The following is a 23,888-nucleotide window of genomic DNA, read 5'->3' on the forward strand; positions in this document are numbered from 1 at the left end:
GGGTAACAAGAGCGAAACTCCGTCTCAAAAAAAAAAAAAAAAAAAAAAAAAAAAAAAAACCCATAAAAAAAAAAAAAAAAAAAAAAAAAAAATTAACTCAAAATGGATAAAAAAGCTAAACATTTAAGAACTATTAGTTTGGTGCAAAAGTAATTGTGGATTTATACATTAGTGGCAAAAACTGCAATTACTTTTGTACCAATCTAATAAAACTATAAAACTCCTAGAAAAAAAAAATAGAAGAAACACCTTATAAGAATAGATTTGGTAATATTTCTTGGATGTGACACCAAAAGCAAGGGCAAGAAAAGCAAAAACAGATAACTGCAACTACGTCAAAATTAAAAACTTCTGTGTATCAAAAGACTCAATTGGCAAAGTAAAAAGGCTATCTATGGAACAGAAAAAAAGATTTGCAAATCATCTATCTGATAAGGGGTTAATAAATGGAATATATAATTTCCACAACTCAACAAAAAACCAAATAGCTCAATTTAAAAAATGAACAAAGAACTTGAATAGACATTTCTTCAGAGATAATACATGAATGGCCAACAATCATAGGGAAAGGTGCTCAGTGGCACTAATCATTAGGGAAATCCAAATCAAAACCAAAATAAAATATCCCCTCACATCCATGAGGATGAGTATTATAAAAAACAAACAAGTGCTAGCGAAGAAGTGGAGGAAATAGAATGCTTGTGTACTGTTATAGGATGTAAAAATGGTGCTGTTCCTATGGAAAACAGTATTGCAGTTCCTTAAAAAATTAAAAATAGAACTGTCATATGAGCCAGCAGCAATTCCTGGACATTTATCCAAATAATTGAAAGCAGCATCTCAAAGAGATATTTGCATACCCATTTTCCTAGGAGCATTATTCACAATAGCCAAGAAGGGAAAGCAACCAAAGTGTCCACTGATAATGAATATACAAACAACATACATTCTATGGATACAATGAAATATTGTTAAGACTTTAAAATGAAGGAAATTCTGACATATGCTACCACATGGATAATCCTTGTGGACATTATACTAAGGGAATTAAGCCAAACACAAAAAGACAAAAACTATATAATTCTACTTATGTGAGATTTCTAGAGAAGTCAAGTTCACAGAAACAGGAAGTAGAATGGTGGTTTCCAGGGGAAGCAGGGAGGAAGAATGGGAGTTGTTGTTTAATAATCGGTATAGACTATTTTGCAAGAAAAAAAAGGTCTGGAGATTGGCTGCACACCAATGTAAATATACGCAACACTACTGAACTGTACACTTAGAAATGGTTAAGATGGTAAATTTTAGTTACATGCTTTTTACCGCAATTACAATTTTTAAAAAGAATAAAATCCATAAAAATAAGATATATCAACATATAAAGAAATTGACTCAGTCTCTTAAGGCTTTTGATGTAGAAAAACTTGGGTTCAAAACTCATCTCAAATGTAGTAGTTGTCTTACTTTATTGTGAAAATTACTTATGCTAAGTCTCAGTTGTCATGGATTTTAAATGAAATAACTTGTGACATAGTTAAGTATTTAAGCAAGATGCAGGTGTCCAATAAACAGTTAACGTGTCTGCATTATCTCAAATGATGCTCAAGCTATTGAATTCAGTAACTTTCATAAATGTACAATTCCCCAGATCTGATGAAAATTCTAAGAGAAATCGATGTTACCCTTATGATAATATGTAATCACATTCTTTTCTAAATATCTTTTGACTTATGAAACAAAAAAAAATACAACTTTGGAAAGTTACCTTTTGGCGAAAGCACAGATGTTGTCAATAAGTGGACAATTCTTCAGTGCAGCTTCCACTTTCCCAAGCGATACATATTCTCCTGCTTGTAACTTCACTAGATCTTTCTTACGATCTGTTAAGTCATAAAGAATGTTAAGTCATCCATAGTCTGTTTTACTAAGGTATATGCAATTCTGTCTTCTTTGAATATCATTGCCTTAATTGTTATGTACAAAACTATTTCTTCTAAAATTATGATTAGGTTGGTGCAAAAGTAATTGTGGTTTTTGCCATTACTTTTAAAGTGGCAAAAACTGCATCTATATAATGCTTCCCCATACACACCAGTTAAAAAGAAAGTCCCTAGTTAAGTAAGTATTGGCTAAAAGTTACACTTTATATCCAAAGTTTTGGCACCTTATTATAATCTTAAATATTATAATCAAGTTAATAGAAGGAACTAGGACTTTGGAACATTCAATTTCAATGGTAACTCTGCCTAGTACTAGATAAGTGATTCTGGGCATGTCAGTTAACCTCTTAATCCTCAGTTTTATCAAGATAATGATGCCTGCCTCCTACAGACATATCCCACAATGTCTGGCATATAGAACACATTTAACACATGTTAACTCTCCTTTTCCACATTTGACATTATCTTGTTAAAATGACAGTGCTCTAAAAAAGTGCTAGCACTGGATGGCACAGCTTGAATAATGATTACATGGCCTGGGAACCTTTGTGTGAGTGCTGATTTGCCTACCCATAGCCTGGGAGCCCACTCTACAGAAATAACCTTTGATTCCAGTGCAGTTAAGAAACAAGGGGAAAAAAAGCTTATTGGTTCTCAACTGAACCATGGGTTCCTGGGAATTTCTCCAGCAGATCAAATTTCTAGATGAAGAACCAATTTTCCCAGGAAATCTCTAACGTTATTCAGGTCAAATATCGTGAGGTCCAGAGACAGATTGAAACCAGTCACTAGACATAGTTGAGGAAACTCTATATCTTAAAAAAGACCTGATTGGGATCCTGCTGAGTGGTCCTCATCAACAAGTTTTGTTTTAACTTTTGCCTCATCAAAGTGAATATCACAAGGGCCCATTTTGGAGTCAGTTCTTGAACATAAAGGTCCATTTCAGTAGGCTCAATAAGGACAATGCCAAAGTAACTGACATTCTCAAAACTGACTAGTGCTAAGTATTGATACTAATTTTCTAAAGTTCAGGCCTAGTTAGACCCATATAAATAGCCAACAGTAAGATAGATAGATAGATAGATAGATAGATAGATAGATAGATAGATAGATAGATTTGTGTGTGTGTGTGTGTGTGTGTGTGTGTGTGTGTGTGTCCATGCTGCCCCTTGGGTGGAAAGGTAGAGTGAAGAAGGCCTAGCATAGAGTATGTTACGGAAATAGTTATACAAAAATCACATGTGGTTGACCAAGAAAGACCTCCTCTGAGCTCTTTTTGTTTTCTCATTACTAATCTGCTATTTCCCTGCCCATTCTCGCTACACTCAACGCTGTTGTTGCTACTGCTGCTAGTACTTACACTAACGTTCAGGCTCTGTTTAGAATATTTTACATATATCAACTCATTTAATCTTAGCAACAGCCCTATGAGGTTGGTATTGTCCCTGTTTTACTGATGGAAAAGCTCATAAATAAGTTAAATAACTTGTCCAGAATTTGAATGAATGGAACCATCAACCTTACTGATGACTGATCAATATTACCTTTCATATATATTGAAGTTATAAAAACTCAAGAAAACCATAAAAAGTAAACATTCTGACCTATAATCTGTAAACATCCATCGGGATGGAATTCTCCAATATCACCAGTGCAAAACCATCTTTGTCCATTTTCATCCACAGAATAATCCTCTGCTGTTTTCTCTTCATTTTTAAAATATCCCATGGAGATGTTCTGTCCACCAATTACGATTTCGCCTCTGGGGTTTGGCTTGTCATTAATTGTATAACCGCCTGGAAATCATAAAAGTAAATTCGTTATTGTTCTACAACAAAATCTACTTTCATTAATTCTTAAAGCTTGTATGTTAGTATTTTTCTGCTGATCAAATTTTATATAACTTTATGAGAGAACATTAGGTTATATTTTCTAAGATTTACATGAGGATAGTGGGTGACTGTGATTTTAAAAACACCAGGAAAGATTCAATGATAATTACCACCAACAATTACCCATCTCAAACCTTCCCATATCGTAACATTTCACAGAACACCATCAGCTAGGTGTTTATAGAGCTCTCCACCCCAGGAAGAGTAACACTTGAAGCTGTTATAAGTAAATTACTAACACATTGATATCAATGCATTTCAAATTTTTTTCTAAGGAGATTTTAATCAAAGAGAACATGTAGTAAGTATCTTAAAAAGGTAGTGCCATAAAGTGAGAAGGAAAAGGGGACTATGGGAAACAGGAAGGAAACTGTATTAGTTTTGCCTATGGCCAGTCATGACTTTAAAAGTTCAAACATTAAACTAATTGACAATAACTACTAATATATTTTAGCACTATGCATTAACTCTTTATTACTGAATAAAGCTTACTTTAAGAAAATCTAAATTTGTAAACTAAGATACAGATTAGATTTTGTGTCATAAAAGGATTAACATCAGGGTTCCTTTCAGTTGTTAGCTGCTCTCATAAATTTAAAACTATTCAAAATTTCAACATGATAAAACCCATTGTATGAAAAAAACTGAGATTACTCCTACAGTATAAAGCCAAGGAGTCTTCACAGCAAGGAAAACTCCAAATGCATGTTTAACAATGGACCTACTCCCCAAAACTGATATTAAGGCCCAGTACCAGGAAATCAGAAAATAAAAATTATAGAAAAACTTGGTAAGGAGATTTTTGCCTTTAAACATTTATCTGACTCCACTGCCTAACAAATAAAAACTTATCTAGTAAAATAATTCTGATGTTGATGTCCAAAACACATATGCACATACTATTTTCTTCAGACTTTCAAAGTAAAATTGGAATGCCATTACTATGGAAGAAGAGAAGACTAAGTCCCAAGGTGTAAAACTCTTGGGAATGCAACTGGCTTTTTTAAATATGTTTTTTAAAAAGAAATAGTCATTTGCTCATAGAGCACTTATAATAGCACACATAAAAAATGCTTTAGAAACTTAAAATTTATGTTAGATAAAAACATACTGATTTTGGGGGCTTTGGATGACCTAAGGGTTACATCCTGCAAGGTAACACGTACTTTAAATTTTTAGCCCATGATTCCATCCTAAGGTAAATATTCTCTTTTAAAATCTTAAGCATTTTAATTATTCTTCCTTTATCTGGCATGGCTAGGCTGTTAATTATTTATTTAACAATTCACTTTATTGTAGTTAATGTCTATATTTAGTATCTTTCATTAAGAAGACCGACTGACATTTGCCTTCAGCTAATTTATAGAAAGGATGATCATCAATGTCCGTAGGTTTCTTCTAAGTGGCTTGTCTCTGCAGGTACATATAAAAATTCAACTATACAAATAGCTGAACAGTTGAGTCTGAACTATGAAAATCTTTGCTCAGGTCAGGATCCAAGAAGTTGGTGTGTGTATGTGTGCAACCCATTACTCTATCTCCTAAAAATCTGGGGTTTCTTTCTTAGCCCAATCATTCTCTTTAGTAAAGTCAAGTTTCAAGGATCCTCACCTTCTCCAATCCCAGAAAAAGCCCCAGTAGGAATTTTTTTCTGTTTACCTTGAAGTATTGTCAAGTTCAGAATCATTAATCCTAGATTCTAGAGATTTTGTTTTCCTCGTGGGAACCTAAAGATATCACTGAGGAAAAAGAATGCACTGGGACAGGCAACAGCAAAACAGCAGAGAATTATTTGTGTCCCCAGACTTTAAAGAAATTAAAGTCAAAAAGCTGATAGTAGTTTTCAGCATATCCTGAATCACTAGAGCTTTCCATAAAATTCTTACCTTCCTGCCAGTCTTTTAGCTTAATCTCACAGCAAATAAGAGGGGCTCCAACTCTGCCAGTAGTATAGTCAGTTACTGTAAAGGAAAAAGTAACAGAGACATTAGCATACCACATTCCAAATTTGTACCAATGTACCGGGAATATTAGAGTTAGAGCCAGAGTCAGAAAGATGACAAAAGAAGGAGTGCAAAGTGTGATCATTTTTCAGTATTTCAACTCCATTTCAACAGTGCAATGATTTCCATTGCTGTTACATCATTTTTGCTTTTCATGGTTATATTTTACGTAATTAAAGTACAAAAATCTCTGTTAAAGGAGGAGAGGTGGCTCCACCATTATCTACCTAAGATTGTCATAAGATAGGTTTTGATTGGAATTCCTGCTCTACCCCTTATTGGCTATGTAACACGGACAAGTAACTTAACCTCTCTAATCCTCCATTTCCCCCTCTATGAAATAAAGATAGTAATAGAAGCTACTTCATATAGGGATATGCTGTGAGGATTAAATGAGATGATATGTGGACAATGTTTAACACTTCTTGGCACAAGCTAAGCATTAAAAAGATGTTAGCTGATGGTATCAAACATCATCATGATGATGATATTTTATTCTTTTGCAGCTTCTGATTATTGCTAGCAATAATCAAATATTTATGGACAGTCTATTATGTAAGTAGCATTACATTAACTATTGTGAAGAAAACACATGAGAGATAAGGAGACCCTGCACTCAATGACCTTACAAATGACCTGGGAAGAAATGCATGTGAAACAATTTAGACAACATTTAAATACTAAATGCATGACACTGAAGGTGAGCATAATAGTAGCTTAGAGACTCAAACAATGAATGCAAAATGAAGTAGTTGGGAAAGACATTATTGAAGAGTGGGCATTGAAAGATGTCTGTGGGCCAAGCGTGGTGGCTCATACCTGTAATCCCAGCACTTCAGAAGGCTGAGGCGGGCAGATCACGAGGTCAGGAGATCAAGACTATCCTGGCCAACATGGTAAAACCCTGCCTCTACTAAAAATACAAAAATTAGCCGGGCATGGTGGTGTGCACCTGTATACCCAGCTACTTGGGAGGCTGAGGCAGGAGAATTGCTTGAACCCAGGAGGTGGAGGTTGCAGTGATCTGAGATTGTGCCACTGCACTCCAGCCTGGGCAACATAGCGAGACTCTGTCTTAAAAAAAAAAAAAAAAAGCCTGGCATGATAACTCACACCTGTGATCTCAGCACTTTGGGAGGTCAAAGCAGGCAGATCATGAGGTCAAGAGATTGAGACCATCCTGGCCAACATGGTGAAACCCATCTCTGCTAAAAATACAAAAATTAGCTGGGCATGGTGGTGCACACCCATGCTCCCAGCTACTCGGGAGTCTGAAGCAGGAGAACTGCTTGAACCTGGGAGGCATGATCATGCCACTGCACTCCAGCCTGGTGACAGAATGAGTCTCAGTCTCAAAAAAAAGGCTGTTAGGTCAAAGCCGAATGGAGCAATAAAACACTGGATAAATGACAAAGGTTATGGAGGGAAAGGAGCAACCTAATCAAGGAATGATCTGACGACATTTGAAAATATTTTAAAATAAACAATTAGATGGCTTCAAAGCTAATACTCTGAATGACTTTAAGGATGGCAATACCATTGATACAAACAAATTTGTCAATAGAGAGACAATTTAGAATAATGTCATTGATTTTGGACACAATGAGTTTAAAGTGAAAATAAGATCATCCAAAAAAACCCAATTCCTATATGCCAGTGTTTCTAAACCTAAAGTGATTTTGCCCCCCATGGGATATCTGGCAATGTTTGGGGATATGTTTCATTGTCACAGCTGGGGAGACCACATAAACATCTGCTTTGGCAACTAAATATCCTGCAATGCAAGCAAGAGCCCTCAGAAACAAAGAATTATCTGATTCAAAATTTGAACCATGCCAAGGTTGAGAAACCTTGCTTTAGGCTGCTGAAAATAACAAAAGGGAAGGCAAAGTCAGGACAGGAACATAGATTTAAGGAGCATAAAAGTGATACTTCATTTTTATCAGTATAGTTCTCTAAAGAAGCGATCATTTAGAAAAAAAAGACTAAAGGACCAGGGTGACAGAATTTTGAGGACTAACAGTGTAGCATAAATATTTATAAGGTGGCCGGCACGGTGGCTCACACCTGTAATCCCAGCACTTTGGGAGGCAAAGATGGGCAGATCACCTGAGGTCAGGAGTTTGAGACCAGCCTGGTCAACATGGCAAAACCCCATCTCTACTAAAAATACAAAAATTAGCTGGGCATGGTGGCACACGCCTGTAATCCCAGCTACTCAGGAGGCTGAGGCAGGAGAATCATTTGAACCCAGGAGGCAGAGGCTGCAGTGAGCTGAGGTCATGCCATTGCACTCCAGCCTGGGCAGCAAGAGCAAAACTCTGTCCCCCCCAAAAAAAAAACTATCTATCTATCTATCTATCTATCTATCTATCTATCTATCTGGCTTAAAATTAAAGGGTCCATATGATATTTATAACTAAGAATTCAGAAAACTAAAACTACATCAATTTGCAATGAATCTGATATTACTTAAGAGGTATTTTAAAGTTACCATGGTTTCCAAAGGTAATGCAAATGCATTTTATTAGTAGCAGCTGATATAGAATATTTACCACATTAATAATGCTTACCTTCAGTAACTGTCCCAGCACCACATGATTCTGTCAGTCCATAACCCTGGGCAACTGGGCAGCAGAAGCAGACATTCATGAATCGGTGTGTCTGAGGAGATAGCGGGGCCCCTCCAGAGAGCATCATGCGGACATTACCTCCCAGCAGAGCCTTCACCTTTTTAAACAGTAACCTTGATAAACAGGAGGATAAATGATTTTAGTATATGCATACATTATTCTTGGCAACACACTAATTTATAAGCTCTAGGAAAGATTCCACAACTGGTTAAACATCTCAATGTCAGAATCATGATGAGAATGACAGGTTAACAAGGCAACAACTAGTAACACCTTGAAAAAAAATGCCAGAAAAGATAGGACTTCCGCCAAGATGGCCAAATAGGAACAGCTCCAGAGCGCAATTCCCAGTGAGAGAGATGCAAGAGGCGAGTGATCTCTGCATTTCCAACCGAGGTACCAGGTTCATTTCAATGGGACTTGTTGGACAGTGGGTGTTAGCCCAAGGAGGGCAAGCTGAGGCAGAGAGGGGTGCTGCCCCACCCAGGAAGTGCAACTGGATGGAGGATCAGGGACTTTACCCCCATGGCACTCCAGTTCAGATACTGTGCTTCTCCCATGACCTTTGCAACCCACAGTCCGGGAAAATGACACCAGGCTGAAAAGCACTGCAAGTTACCAACACAGATCTGAGTGACAGCTCCAGCACAGATCTGGGCGGAACTTTTGGCTAGCGCCGAAAGCACCTACAGGGCAGATCTACCCGCCCTCCAGAAAGAGGGAGAGCTAAAAACTGGGAGACAGGTGATATGCCTTAGCAGGTCCCACCCCCACAAAGACCAGCAAACTGAAGCCCTCTCGCTTCAGAGTTTCACAGCCAGCACATCAGTTCAAGCTCGACACAGGATGATCAAACTCAGTGGCAGTTAGGGCATCCGCCATTGTGAAGGCAGGTCTAATCTCACCTGTGTAAACAAAAGCCAGAGGAAGCCTATACAGCAGCCAGGCTGAGTCCCAGGCAGCCTAGCAGCACCTCTGCAGGCAGACAAGGGACAGACTGCCTCTTCAAGCGGCTCCCTGACCCATGAATAACCAAAAAAAATGCCTCATACAGGAGAGCTCTGGCTGACACCTGCCAGGTACTCTTCTGGGACGAAGCTACCAGAGGAATGATCAGGCAGCAATCCTCACTGCTCTGCAGCACCTGCAGGTGATTCCCAGGCAAGCAAGGTCTGTAGTGGACCTCCAGCAATCCTACAGCACAGGGGCCTGACTGTTAGAAGGAAAACTAAAAAACAAAAAGAAATAGCTTCAACATTAACATAGAGACGTCCACTCAGAGATGCCATTCGAAATCAAAGATCAAAGGCAGATAAATCCACGAAGATGGGAAGAAACCAGTGCAAACAGGATGAAACCATCAAAGACCAGAACGCCTATCCTCCTCCAAGGGATCACAACTCCTCACCAGCAAGGGAACAAAGCAGGATGGAGAATGAGTTTGACAAATTGACAGAAGCAGGCTTCAGAAGGTGGGTAATAACAAACTTCTCTGAGCTAAAGGAACACATTCTAAACCAATGCAAAGAAACTAAAAACCTTGAAAAAAGGTTACACGAAATGCTAACTAGAATAACCAGCTTAAAGAGGAACATAAACAACTTGATGGAACTGAAAAACACAGCACGAGAACTTTGCAAAGCATACATAAGTTTCAATAGCCAAATCGACCAAGCAGAAGAAATGATATCAGAGATTGAAGATCAACTCAATGAAATAAAACAAGAAGGCAAGATCAGAGGAAAAAATAGTGAAAAGAAATAAACAAAGCCTCCAAGAAATATGAGATTATGTGAAAAGACCTAATTTATGCTTGATCGGTGTACCTGAATGTGACGGGGAGAATGAATCCAGGCTGGAATACACTCTACAGGATATTATCCAGGAGAACCTCCCCAACCTAGCAAGGCAGGCCAACATTCAAATCCAGAGAACACCACAAAGATACTCCTCAAGAAAAGCAACCCCAAGGCGCATAATTGTCAAGATTCACCACTGTTGAAATGAAGGAAAAAATGCTAAGGGCAGCCAGAGAGAAAATTCAGGTCACCCACAAAAGGAAGCCCATCACACTCACAGCAGATCTCTTGGCAGAAACCCTGCAAGCTAGAAGAGAGTAGGGGCCAATATTCAACATCCTTAAAGAAAAGAACTTTCAACACAGAAATTTCATATCCAGCCAAACTCAGCTTCATAAGTGAAGGAAAAATAAAATCCTTTATAGACAAGCAAATGCTAAGAGATTTTGTCACCACCAGACCTGCCTTACAAGAGCCCCTGAAGGAAGCACTAAACATGGAAAGGAACAACCAATACCAGCCACTGCAAAAACGTACCAAACTGTAAAGACCACCCACGCAATGAAGAAACTGCATCAACTAAAGGGCAAAACAACCAGCCGGTAACAAAACGGCAGGATCAAATTCACACATAACAATAGTAACGTTAAATGTAAACGGCCTACATGCCCCAATCAAAAGGCACAGACTGGCAAATTGGATAAAAAGTCAAGACCCATCAGTGTGCTATATTCAGGAGACCCATCTCATGTGCAGAGACACATATAGACTCAAAATAAAGGGATGGACGAAGATTCACCAAGCAAATGGAGAGCAAAAAAAAGGCAGGGGTTGCAATCCTAGTCTCCGATAAAACGGACTTTAAACCAACATAGATTAAAAGAGACAAAGAAGGGCATTACATAATGGTAAAAGGATCAATGCAACAGGAAGAGCTAACGATCCTAAATATATATGCACCTAATACAGGAGCACCCAGATACATACAGCAAGTTCTTAACAACCTACAAAGAGACTTAGATTCCGGCACAATAATAGTGGGAGACTTTAACACTCCACTGTCAATATTAGACAGATCAACAAGACAGAAAATCAATATGGCTATCCAGGACATCTACAGAGCTCTCCACCCTAAATCCACAGAATATACATTCTTCTCAGTACCACATCACACTTACTCTAAAACTGACCACATAATTGGAAGTAAATCACTCCTCAGCAAATGCAAAAGAGCAGAAATCCTAACAAACAATCTCTCAGACCACAGTGCAATCAAATTAGAAATCAGGATTAAGAAACTCACTCAAAACTGCACAACTACATGGAAACTGAACAACTGGCTCCTGAATGACAACCAGATAAACAATGAAATGAAGGCAGAAATAAAGATGTTCTTTGAAACCAATGAGAATGAAGACACAACGTACCACATTCTCTGGGACACATTTAAAGCAGTGTCTAGAGGAAAATTTATAGCAATACATGCCCACATGAGAAGCGAGGAAAGATCTAAAATCGACACCCTATTGTCATAATTGAAAGAGCTAGAGGGGCAAGATAAAAAAAAACTCAAAAGCTAGCAGAAAACACGAAATAACTAAGATCTGAGCAGAACTGAAGGAGATAGAGACAAAAAAAAAACCTTCAAGAAATCAATAAATCCAGGAGGTGGTTTTTTGAAAAGATCAACAAAATAGACCAATAGCCAGACTAATAAAAAAGAAAAGACAGAAGAATTGAATAGATGCAATAAAAAATGATAAAGAGGATATCACCACCAATTCCCCAGAAATACAAACTACCATCAGAGATTACTACAAACAACTCTATGCACATAAGCCAGTAAATCTGGAAGAAATGGATAAATTCCTGGACACTTGCACCGTCCCAAGACTAAACCAGCAACAAGCTGAAACCCTGAATAGACCAATAACAAGGTCCAAAGTTGAGGCAGCAATTAATAGCCTACCAACCAAAAAAAGTCCAGGTCCAGATAGGTTCACAGCTGAATTCTACCAGACGTATAAAGAAAAGCTGGTATCATTCCTTCTGAAACTATTCCAAACAATACAAAAAGAGGGAATCCTCCCTAACTCATTTTATGAGACCAACATCATCCTGATACAAAACCTGGCAGAGAACTAAAAAAGAAAAATTCAGGCCAATATCCAAGATAAACATCAATGCAAAAATCTTCAATAAAATACTAGTAAACCAAGTGCAACAGCACATCAAATAGTTTATCCATTACAATTAAGTAGGCTTTATCCTGGGGATGCAAGGCTGGTTCAACATATGCAAATCTATACCACTTTAAACTTCATATGGAACCAAAAGAGAGCCCACATAGCCAAGCCAATCCTAAGCAAAAAGAACAAACTGGAGGCATCACACTACCTGACTTCAAACTATACTACAAGACTACAGTAATCAAAACAGCATGGTACTGGAACCAAAACAGAGATATAGACCAGTGGAACAGAACAGAGGCCTCAGAAGCAATGCCACACATCTACAACCATCTGATCTTTGACAAATCTGACAAAAACAAGCAATGGGGAAATAATTCCCTGTTTAATCAATGGTGTTGGGAAAACTGGCTAGCCATGTGCAGAAAGCAGAAACTGGACCCCTTCCTTACACCTTACACTAAAATTAACTCCAGATGGATTGAAGATTTAAATGTAAGACCTAACACCATAAAAAACCCTAGAAGAAAACCTAGGTAATATCATTCAGGACATAGGCATAGGAAAGGACTTCATGACTAAAACACCAAAAACAATGGCAACAAAAGCCAAAATAGACAAATGGAATCTAATTAAGCTTAAGATTTTCTGCACAGCTAAAGAAACAATCATTAGAGTGAACCAGCAACCAATAGAATGGGAAAAATTTTTTTGCAATCTATCATCTGACAAAGGACTAATATCCAGAATCTACATAGAACTAAAGCAGATTTACAAGAAAAAAACAAACATTCAAAAGTGGGTGAAGGATATGAACAAATACTTTTCAAAAGAAGACATTTATGAGGCCAACAAACATACGAAAAAATGCTCATCATCCCTGGTCATTAGAGAAATGCAAATCAAAACCACATTGTGATACCATCTCATGCCAGTTAGAATAACGATCATTAAACAATCTGGAGACAACAGATGCTGGAGAGGATGTGGAGAAATAGGAACACTTTTACACTGTTGGTGGGAGGGTAAATTAGTTCAGCCATTGTGGAAGACAGTGTAGCGATTCCTCAAGGATCTAGAAATAGAAATTCCATTTGACCCAGCAATCCGATTACTGGGTATATACCCATAGGATTATAAATCGTTCTATTATAAAGACACATGCACACATATGTTCACTGTAGCGGTGTTTATAACAGCAAAGACTTGGAACCAACCCAAATGCCCATCAATGATAGACTGGACAAAGAAAATATGACACATATACACCATGGAATACTATGCAGCCATAAAGAATGATGAGTTTGTGTCCTTTGTAGGGACATGGGTGAATCTGGAAACCATCATTCTCAGCAAACTGACACAAGAACAGAAAACCAAACACTGCATGTTCTCACTCATAGGCAGGTGTTGAACAATGAGAACACATGGGTATAGGGAAGGGAACACCACACACTGGGGTCTCTTGGTGGTTGAGGGGCTAGGGGAAGGACAGTGGTGGGTGGGGAGGTTGGGGAAGGATAATTCTGGGAGAAATACCTGATGTGGGTGACAGGGGGAAGGAAACAGCAAACCACCATGGCATGTGCGTACCTATGCAACAATCCAGCAAGATCTGTACATGTACCACAGAACTTAAAGTACAATAACAATAAAATGCCAGAAAAATCTCTTTAACAATGAAGAAAAATAATGTGCAGTATAGGGAAACTATGCTGATACACAGTAAATGAAAGAAAATAATGACATCAGAGGAAAATTTTTAAATTATCTTTGGAACATTTAGTTACCTATCTTATCTCCCTTCCAAAAAAAAAAAAAAACGCTTCCCCAGCCCCACTCCTCAACATCACATTTAAAATAATGGTTATATTCATATACTTACCACACTATTTTCTGAATAAAATAAATCAGAAAACTTTATCCAATGAAGATCAGTTTTTTTAGTTAGAAATGACATTTTTTATACTCAAGTATTTGATTCAAACATCTATTTTAGTTTTTCTTCATGAGACTAAATTTTATAATTAAATCTTAAATATGTACTCAATTAGTAAAATTTGTTAAATGGCCAGGATCAGAGTCCTCTGCTTGCTATATAAACAATAAAACTTAGAGTAAAAGAGAAATTCAATCTTATGATCATGGTGGTGATATTCAAATGAATTAACTTGCCATTTATTTATTCATATTCTGGATTTAAAAGCATAAAAAAATTTAAAGGCTCAAACCACAGAGCTTATGAAATGTACTTACAGATTGCAAAGAGGTGCATCATATCCTTTTTTGATCTGTTCCAATTTGTAATCATACCCTATCTTGAACAGAGTTTTCTGAATATAATTCATCTCTTGGACTTTGCTCATAACATTCTTATAAATTCTATCCATGATTTCCTGAAAGTTAAACAAAATATTCAATAATCTGAAAAGAATGGACATAGATCTTAGTTGAAGGTACCTTGCTTGCAACATCTTGGGTAAAAGTGTTTAGCATAATGAACATATTTGTTTCTTTAATTATATACTTAATTTCATTGATTACTTGTTCACTACTTCAAAAAGACTAAGGACAGATATGGGGGATTTCTTCAGTTCTATGTATTACATTAATCTAAATTTTTAAGAAACGTTAGCTTGAGTTTAAAGAATTCACTCAGCTGTCACAGAAAAAAAAAATTTAATCTCTCCTTTACAATATATTCACTTATTCTCAAACAGTACAAAATATACCTAACTATGTTGAATCTATTCATGATGCTTTTCTCTTTTTTTACTACAACTTTGTGACCCTCTTATAACATGGCATAAAGCACTACAGTTTCTTAAAATCCTAAGTTATCTATAATTTAAGCATTTCTATTCCATTTTAATAGACGCAAAGAACAATATTCTTGCTCACACAAACTTGGAAAATTGGAGGTAGGACCAGGTTTAAGATATACTGACTCCCAGGTTAATACAAATCAAAAAAACCAAACAGCCCAGACTACCACTAAATGATGTTTTCTTGAAATTATTTAGCACGAATTAACAAGAATTATTACATAAAGCACACCCGTTTATAAATATGTCTTTCTAAATACTTCAATTACCAGTACAAATTAAGGTATGCTATAATGAATAACTTAATGGGCAGTTCTTTCAGTATTAGAATAGTGCCACTCACAAATGAAGACAGCAGAACTATTCCTTAAAATGGTTACCATAGCACTCAAGCATGGTACTATTGTTTTCTCCATTTCCACAAAAGGAATCACTATTATATAATTGAAATATTTCTCTAGATCTGTGACATAAACCCCAATCATTCCCTAGCAGGACTTGAATATCCTATAACCATCCTTCTTAAAAAACACATGAGATCTTAAAAAGGAGGGGGGAGGTGAGGAGGAGGGGGGAAGTGCTTGGGAATGAGACAGATGTGTAAGAACCATGCCTACTACCCCTTTCAGCACTAGATACTAATCATAAACATGGGCAAGGTCTTGATCAGTAAGGAACATAATAAAGTTGTAATACATTGGCGGGGTTTATTGTTGGCACATTAAGTCTCCCTTTATCTCAATCTAACATTACAGGATATTCAATGGAGCCACTGTTGATAAGTAGTGACTTATTCTTAATTCTCTTTGTGAATGTTATAGTACTCAATAAATCTTTCATTCTAACCCAGGAAAGAAACAAACTCAAAAAACAGACTCGATCAAAAATAATTCTCAATAAAAAGTGTTTTTTTTTAAAAAAAATGGCCTATTTCTGGAGGAACAGGAGGAGCTAAAAAGGAAACAATAATGCTTGATGAGGTGCCAATGGACTTGCAACATAGTCAATTAACTATCTCAAGGCCTCAAGAAGTAAAAAAAGAAGTGTCACTGGAACCTGGATGAGGACTATAGCCATGGCAAAGACCTGGTTACAACCAATGGGAAGGAGACTATCCAACTGGGGCTCCTGACGACTAATAAAATTTGCAGCAAAGGAACAAAGGTAATAAGTGTGCATACTCTCCATCTTTCTGCCCGCTGATCGCTCATGAGGGCCTCCAATTGGCTGAACCCAACTAGAAGTCATAAGACAAGGAAGCACTGGTAATTCATGCACAGAACATAGCCCCTCAAGACACAAAGTAAAGGGAAGAATGGACAATGGGCAATTAGAGTATAAGCAGCCTATCTGCTAACTGTGCTTATCCTTTAGGCCTAAAATTTAAGATTACTTCTTTGATACCTCAGCACTTACCCCTTCCTATGTTATCCGATAAGGTTTACTAGGGAATTCCTTATGCTAGATAATAAAGCCCATGTATTGTTTTCCAAAATGAAATAATAACAAGAACATAAAACAGTCCTAAATAGCCATAGTGGTTAAGAACACTGGTGGACTGGAACTCCACCAGTATCAGATTGGTGGAGTTCAAACGTCAATTCCATCACCTATGAGCTGTGTGGCTTTGGGTCAACTTTCCTTCTTTATAAGATACGGATAACAGGGCCCACCTTGCAGTCTTAGAAAGAATGAAGTGAGAAAGGCATTTCACACAGTGCCTAGGACATAGGAAGCACTACACTAGCTATTATTAGCAACTTTTTGTTATGGTTTTAGTCAGAAGCCTCTTCTTTCTGTTTGAAAACATTATGAATTATACAGCACCTCTAAATAAAAAGGCAAAGGCTCCTCTGACCTATTCTACTTCTTTGTTATTTGGTAATTTTGCAATTAGAAGCTAAGAAGACCATTAAGTACCTTCCATCTGTAATTCTCAGGAAAACCTGGACTGAACACTTTCTTATCTAATCTTAGACTTTCCATATACAAAAGTAATTCTGTGAAAGATATTGGGATAAGATTTCAAGTCTGATCATAAAATAAGCAATAGTGATACACAGTCTTTCTGGGGTTTCTGAAGCATAAAAAAAGCTAGAACATATTTGATTACACAAATCTGAAACATGGTGTTAAATGTTCCAAAATTCATTATTACAAGGCTATAAAATGTAACATCTTGTTTTTTTCTAAAGGCAGTATTTCACATAAGGATTCTGAATATATAGAATTACACTTTTTTCCTTTGGAAGCACTCTCCAATTTTCAGTTTACTTAATCACCATAAGAGGGTTGGGAGGGGTTAGATCCTCCACCTTGTATATGATTCCTCAGCTCCTTAGGATGGCCTAAAGTTTCCTCATTTGTTTTAAATTAAGACATTAAACAAGATGATCTTTAGAGTATATTCTACCTTAAAACAGTCTGACCCATTCTCACAGTAGGTAATCTGAACTAGGTCATTTTCATCACCTAATTTTCATGTATCAGCAAACTCAAACAGGCATACATTTCAAAAGCTTACCATTTTGTCTTCCCCAGTATGGTACTTAAGATTTTAATGAACACATTTGCTGTGATTTCAACAAGGCAAAATTATTTTAAAATATAGATACATATCGAAGCATATTACTTTTTAAAAGGTCCAAGTACAAGCAATAAATTATATAAACAATCCTTTTATATTCATATTCATATTCTGTACTCACCGGAACAGCAGCCATAAGTGTGGGCTTCAGTACAGTACAGTCTCCTTTGCTTCCTTTTTTAATTTTGCTGGACTATATTGAGGAAAAAGTAAATATGATTGGGAAAAGCAACCTTAACAAATCATGTTGTAATTCAAATATTAATAATAAATACAGAAGCTAAACATGGACTTGGAGCTTTTATTGCTCTGTGATTATCTGTTAACAACTATCACAACCTACAAATTCAAGGTTAAGTACTTTAGTGCTACAGATAACTTCTAGCACATTTCACCTTCCTACCTTCCTTAGAGGAGAAATCTTGATGCAGGATAATAAGAGAATGGAATATTTTGATGCATCAAACATTCTTATTAACAACATATTTTCAAATATAGCACAGACTACTACTACATTTGCCAAAAAAACTTGATTAAGACAGACATAACACTAAAACAAAATTGAAGGTGATTTTAACTTTCTTTGATCAACCAATAGGCAAAGCCAAATCTTAAAGACACCACTGTGAACATCAATTAACATAGTGAAACCCTAATTTGGTAATATTCTGGTTGGTAAGATACAGAGGACACTGCCAGGGACAAAGTAGGGCTACACATATATATACATAAACATGCACATATTCCCTTTTTATCTTTCTTTCTTATACACATAAATAATATTTGGGATTTCAAACGTTAGAACAATTGGTAGAAAAGTTGATAAAGTAACCCACCGAAAAAGCAAGATAAAAACAAAAATCTGCTGTAACACAGTTCATTAGCCTGCAAGTTTAGGTGTTTACAATATGTTAGCCATTGCTAATACAGGGAAGAAGAAAACCAGCTGTTAAGCACTGTGATCCATTAAGAACTACCAGCTCGGCCATAGAGAGGAGAGTTCTCCTGGTAGAATTAAGTTGCCTTTCTCCTACTTTTATTTAATCTGGATAAAGGAGATAAAATAACTCATTTTATGTATGTGCAAGTATATGCAAATTTGCAAGTGGAAACTTACACACAAACCATGTATACCATACACAGAAGGGCTGTTCTGTAGAGACAAAATGGGCTCTCATGTTCTTCAGGTCAGAGTTACCCTCTGCATGCTATTGACCAGTTTTTGCTACAGAGAGTGATTCCAGGATAGCAGAAGCAATAAGAAGCCCTTATTTATTTATTTATTTATTTTACTTTTAGTAATTTTATCAGTTATGCTGTCTTCTTGTGATCATAGTAATCCTGGTTATGACAATATTGCTATCATCAGTTGGCTTCAAATGAGGTGCTTCTAGTCTCCTGCGTTCTTCTAATTTCCTATGTGAAGGAGGTTCCTGGGTTTTAGATTCCTAGTAAGATTGAGAGTCTTTATAGTAAAGTTCATTTTAAAAGTAGGTGTGAATTTTATTGAACAGGTTTCTAATGTACTAGCTTGGCCTAAGAGACAGCAAGAATTAAGTCAGACCAGCAACAGGCTCCAACTGTCCCTCCTTTCCACACTGAGGCTATTGTTCTCAGAAAGTCAGTGAAAAAGAAAAGAATGGCTAGTCACAGCTTCTGAAGTTCACAAAGGGAAAAATATATATACTCAAAGTTTACTGAAATGTTTTCTACATTTTAATAATGTCTCTGATCACAAGAAAAATGCACGACAATAAAACATATTCATCACAGATTTTACTAATTTTTTTAGAGTTTAAGCCTCAGTCTTATTGATAGGTCTACTTTGATTTTACTAGATCAAGTTCTGTTTATCAGTTGGATAGTGTATTTATTCACCTCATTACTATTCTAGCAGATCTTAAGTGTGAACTTATAGCTGAGTGCTATAGTGAAATACAGCAGCACCCTGTCGTACAAAGAGATTATGTTTCTTAAAGTACAAAGTTAGAAGTTATTTGGAACAGAGCTTTTTCTCACAGAAAAAGCCACGTTAAAAGGAGAGTGGATTCTTCTTTCTTTTCTTTTTTTCTTTTTCTTTTTTTTTTTTTTGAGATGGAGTCTCACTCTGTCACCCAAGCTGGAGTGTAGTGGTGCTATCTTGGCTCACTAGAACCTCTGCTTTCCTGGTTCAAACAATTCTCCTGCCTCAGTTGTAGCTGGGACTACAGGTACCCGCTACCATGCCTGGCTAATTTTTTTGTATTATTAGTAAAGATGGGGTTTCACTATATTGGCCAGGCTGGTCTCGAACTCCTGACCTTGTGATCCACCCACTTTGGCCTCCCAAAGTGCTGGAATTACAGGTGTGAGCCACTATGCTCAGCTGGATTCTTCTTTCAAAGAGAATCCAATGTGGTAATGACTAGGAGGGAACACAAGGGACATTCAAGAGTGCTGAAAATGTTCTTTGCTTTCCTAATCTAGATGGTGATGATCACAGAGGTCTATATGTGTATATGCTTATTAAATCTAATCAAGCAATACACTTAATATTTGTACACTTTGAGTCATACACCTAAAAAAAAAAAAAAACAAAAAAAAGGTGATTGGAATCTCAAGTCCAAAAAAAAAAGAAACTATTTAACTTTTTGTCTCAATAGTATACAACCTACCTAACCTCTCCCTAAAATGGTATTTCTACAAATAAAGTATTACAATTTCTAACTGTGAGCACCAAGGACATATCTTACCAACTGCATGCTCCATAGAGACTCTCAAACAAAAGGCAGCATTGCCTGGAGGGCTCTGAAAAATAACAGTCGGGCCCGCAGTGTTGGAGGAGCAGAGCCACATATTGACAAGTCATTTCTATCTATACTCGCTTTTTCTTTCAGCATCTGGAACCCCACAGCTTCTTTAGTAGCTCCTTTTTACCCCATGCCTGTTTGAAGCTTTTCTACATCAACTATTCCAAAGAAGAAATTTAAAAACAAACAAACAAACAAAACCAGAACTGTCACCAATAGGTATTAGGTGTGTAATTTCAAATGGGCATAACATACATGAGTTAACCCTACCCATTGTTGGGCTTTCTCCTATGAACCACAGGGAGAAGGAAGAATCCTGACTTAGTACAGTAAGCTGAGACTACCTTTGGAGTTGCCTCAGTGCTGACCAACAGAACTTTCTGTGATGATGAAAATATTCTTTATCTTTGCTGCCTAATATGGTAGCTGTTAGTCACATGCAGCTACTGAGAGCTTGAAATATGGCCAAAGCAAATAAAATTTTTTTTTCAATTTAATTTTACTTAATTTTTATTTAAATATCTGCCTAGTGACTACTGTATCAGACAGCACTGTTCTAGAAAAATCTCGGGAAAACTGAGCCAAAACCCTATCATATCTCCTTCCAAAAAAACCCACCAATGCTCATGGTTAGTGTGTCAAAAAGGCTCATTGTATTTATATTCTCTATCATGGCTCTCAAAAGTAAAAATCTAGTAGAGAAAGATAAAAGTAATTTTTCATTTTGAAATAATTTTAAGGCTGGGTGCAGTGGCTCATGCCTGTAATCCCAGCACTTTGGGATGCTGAGGCAGGCGGATCACCTGAGGTCAGGAGTTTGAGACTAGCCTGGCCAACATGGTGAAACCCCGTCTCTACTAAAAATACAAAAAATAGCTGAGCATGGGGGTGAGTTCCTGTAATCCCAGCTACTTGGGAGGCTGAGATAGGAGAATCACTTGAACCTGGAGACAGAGGTTGCAGTGAGCCAAGATCATGCCATTGCACTTCAGCCTGGGCAACAGAGCAAGATTCCATCTCAAAAAAAAAAAAAGAAAAGAAAAGAAAAAGAAATAATTTTAAAATATATAGCTAAAGCAATGCTAACAAATCTGCGGGGTAATTTACTATAGCTACCTATTGTTCATGGAAGCTATTTTGATGTCAAGGAAAACGCTTTAGCTGAATTAAAATATCTCATGTCCTAGTAATGTGTTCTCAGCCAAACTATGTAGCATCATATGATCATGCCAATATACTGAAAAGTTTGTCACCTGGTCAGAGAGTGTAAGCGGAGAAGAATATCCAATCCTGCAGCCATAGGTAAAGCAAGATATCTCTGCTGTCAATTCTAGCACATGAGCCAAAGGCAAGTAGCCAATATATGTGTCCTTTGGTCTAAAACAAAATAAGAGAAATATTTTAACCATTCTTGAAAAGGCATTTGAAGTTATAAATACCAATAACAAATTTTATCATTTTACTATAGATTGAGTTTAGAGAATGCTGAGCATGAACTCTGATATCTAAGAAGAAAGTTAAAAAATTATCTTACCCCAGTCCAGGTATTCTTTCACATTGGCCCGTCATTCCAGCTATCAAATTGCTATGATGCATCATCACTCCCTTAGGTCGGCCAGTAGAACCACTAGTATACATAACAATGGCCATGTCTGAAGGTGTTGGTCTACTTGGAGGAATGTTCACTAAATGAAAGAATGAAAAATACCACATTTATGTCAGTTCAAAAGTTAAATTACTAAACAATAATAGGAAATTTAGATTTTGCATAATGGTAAACTATCAATAGACAGTATTTGCTTTAAATCATCAAAATGAGCTGGGTGAGGTGTCTCATGCCTGTAATCCCAGTACTTTGAGAGGCCAAGGTGAGAGGATCACTTGAGCCCCAGATTTCGAGACCAGCTTGGCCAACACAGCTAGACCCTGTCTCTACAAAAACTAAAAATGTTAGCCGGATGCAGTGGCATGCACCTGTAGTCCTTGCTACGCAAGAGGCTGAGGCAGAAGGATTGGGTGATCCCAAAAGGTTGAGGCTGTGGTAAGCTATGGTCGTACCACTGTGCTTCAGCCTGGGCTAGAAGACAAAAATGTTTATCAAATTCTGGTTACAGTGAGAATTTTGGACTCAATTTGGTCCATTTTCTGGATGTTTAACCTAATCCCTGTGTGTGCATTGCCCCTCCACAGTACTGTATATAGAACAATATTGTGGAAAAATTTCTAGGACTTTGGAGAATCAGGAGGATAGAGTATTGTGTACAAACTTCTTAGGCCTCAGTTTCTCATCTCTAAAATAAGACAGCTGAACAGATTGTGGTTATTAACCACTAGTGGGTATCAGAATCACCTGTAGAACTTAAACAAAATACTATTTCTGAACCCCCTTTCTGAAAATTCAGATTCAGTACGTCTGGGATGGAACAAAAGCTCCACAAGTGATTCTCATATTATGCCCCTGATTGAAAACCACTGGATCTGATCTTTAAAGGTGACTCCGATATTAAACTCAAAGATGCTAAGTTTTAAATAGCAACCCGGAGCTTCCACTTTCAAGACAGTGTATAGTGCTAACCTAGTAACTGCTTTTCCTTCCAAGAATATACCAAAATGGCTAAGAAGCCACAGATAGATCAGAATTACATACAAGTTTAACAGGATTATAAGATTTAAAAATCTTTACAAAAATTATTTACATTTTTATACACCAGTTAAAATAATTTTTTAAAACAGTGAGCTATACCACTGAAACAAAGATAAAGTCATACTTAAACTGGCTAATTTTAAGGCTTTTTAAAGATATAGTCATAGTTTATAAACCAAGCAAATAAGGACTGCATATTCCTGTGATGATTAACCAAAGCAACAGCAGTAGCTAAGTTAAATTCATCTTAATCTAAGCATATAATGTGATACTTTGCTTCTGCCCACTTTTAAATAAATATGCAAAAAGTGGCATCATAATAACTATGTACCACAAAAACATATGTATCCTATCTATTGCAGAGATGAACAGCACTAACTGGGATATATGGCCTATTACATCATTGCTCACACAAAATTATGAAGACTGCTGACCCCTTAGTTTGGTGCCAACACCCTTTGGTGAATCAGCAGAACTGGCAACTGATCCCGACCAAGCAGGACTTCCCAGTCAAATTTACCCCAATCTTACAGAGTCAACCTGGAATAGAGAAACAATTCTCCATGGGTCTCGTGTTCTGCACATCT

At 36.9% G+C, this 23,888-nt stretch overlaps 1 protein-coding gene across 7 annotated transcripts in view; it reads right to left on the reverse strand.

Moving 5' to 3' along the window:
- ACSL4 (acyl-CoA synthetase long chain family member 4) overlaps positions 1-23,888 on the reverse strand; it is a 90,566-nt gene that overhangs the window by 11,796 nt on the left and 54,882 nt on the right. For all 7 annotated transcript variants that reach the window (XM_017546490.2, XM_017546497.2, XM_017546494.2 and 4 more), the window contains 8 exons: positions 22,192-22,342; positions 21,911-22,034; positions 17,990-18,061; positions 14,713-14,852; positions 8,409-8,581; positions 5,719-5,793; positions 3,545-3,736; positions 1,763-1,877 (listed from right to left, as the gene is read on the reverse strand). In XM_017546490.2, coding sequence (XP_017401979.1) covers positions 1,763-1,877; positions 3,545-3,736; positions 5,719-5,793; positions 8,409-8,581; positions 14,713-14,852; positions 17,990-18,061; positions 21,911-22,034; positions 22,192-22,342 — 1,042 coding nt within the window. The remainder of the gene's footprint in view (positions 1-1,762; positions 1,878-3,544; positions 3,737-5,718; positions 5,794-8,408; positions 8,582-14,712; positions 14,853-17,989; positions 18,062-21,910; positions 22,035-22,191; positions 22,343-23,888) is intronic.

This window comes from Cebus imitator, unplaced genomic scaffold (genome assembly GCF_001604975.1).
Source record: "Cebus imitator isolate Cc_AM_T3 unplaced genomic scaffold, Cebus_imitator-1.0 Scaffold189, whole genome shotgun sequence".
Classification (NCBI taxonomy): domain Eukaryota; kingdom Metazoa; phylum Chordata; class Mammalia; order Primates; family Cebidae; genus Cebus; species Cebus imitator.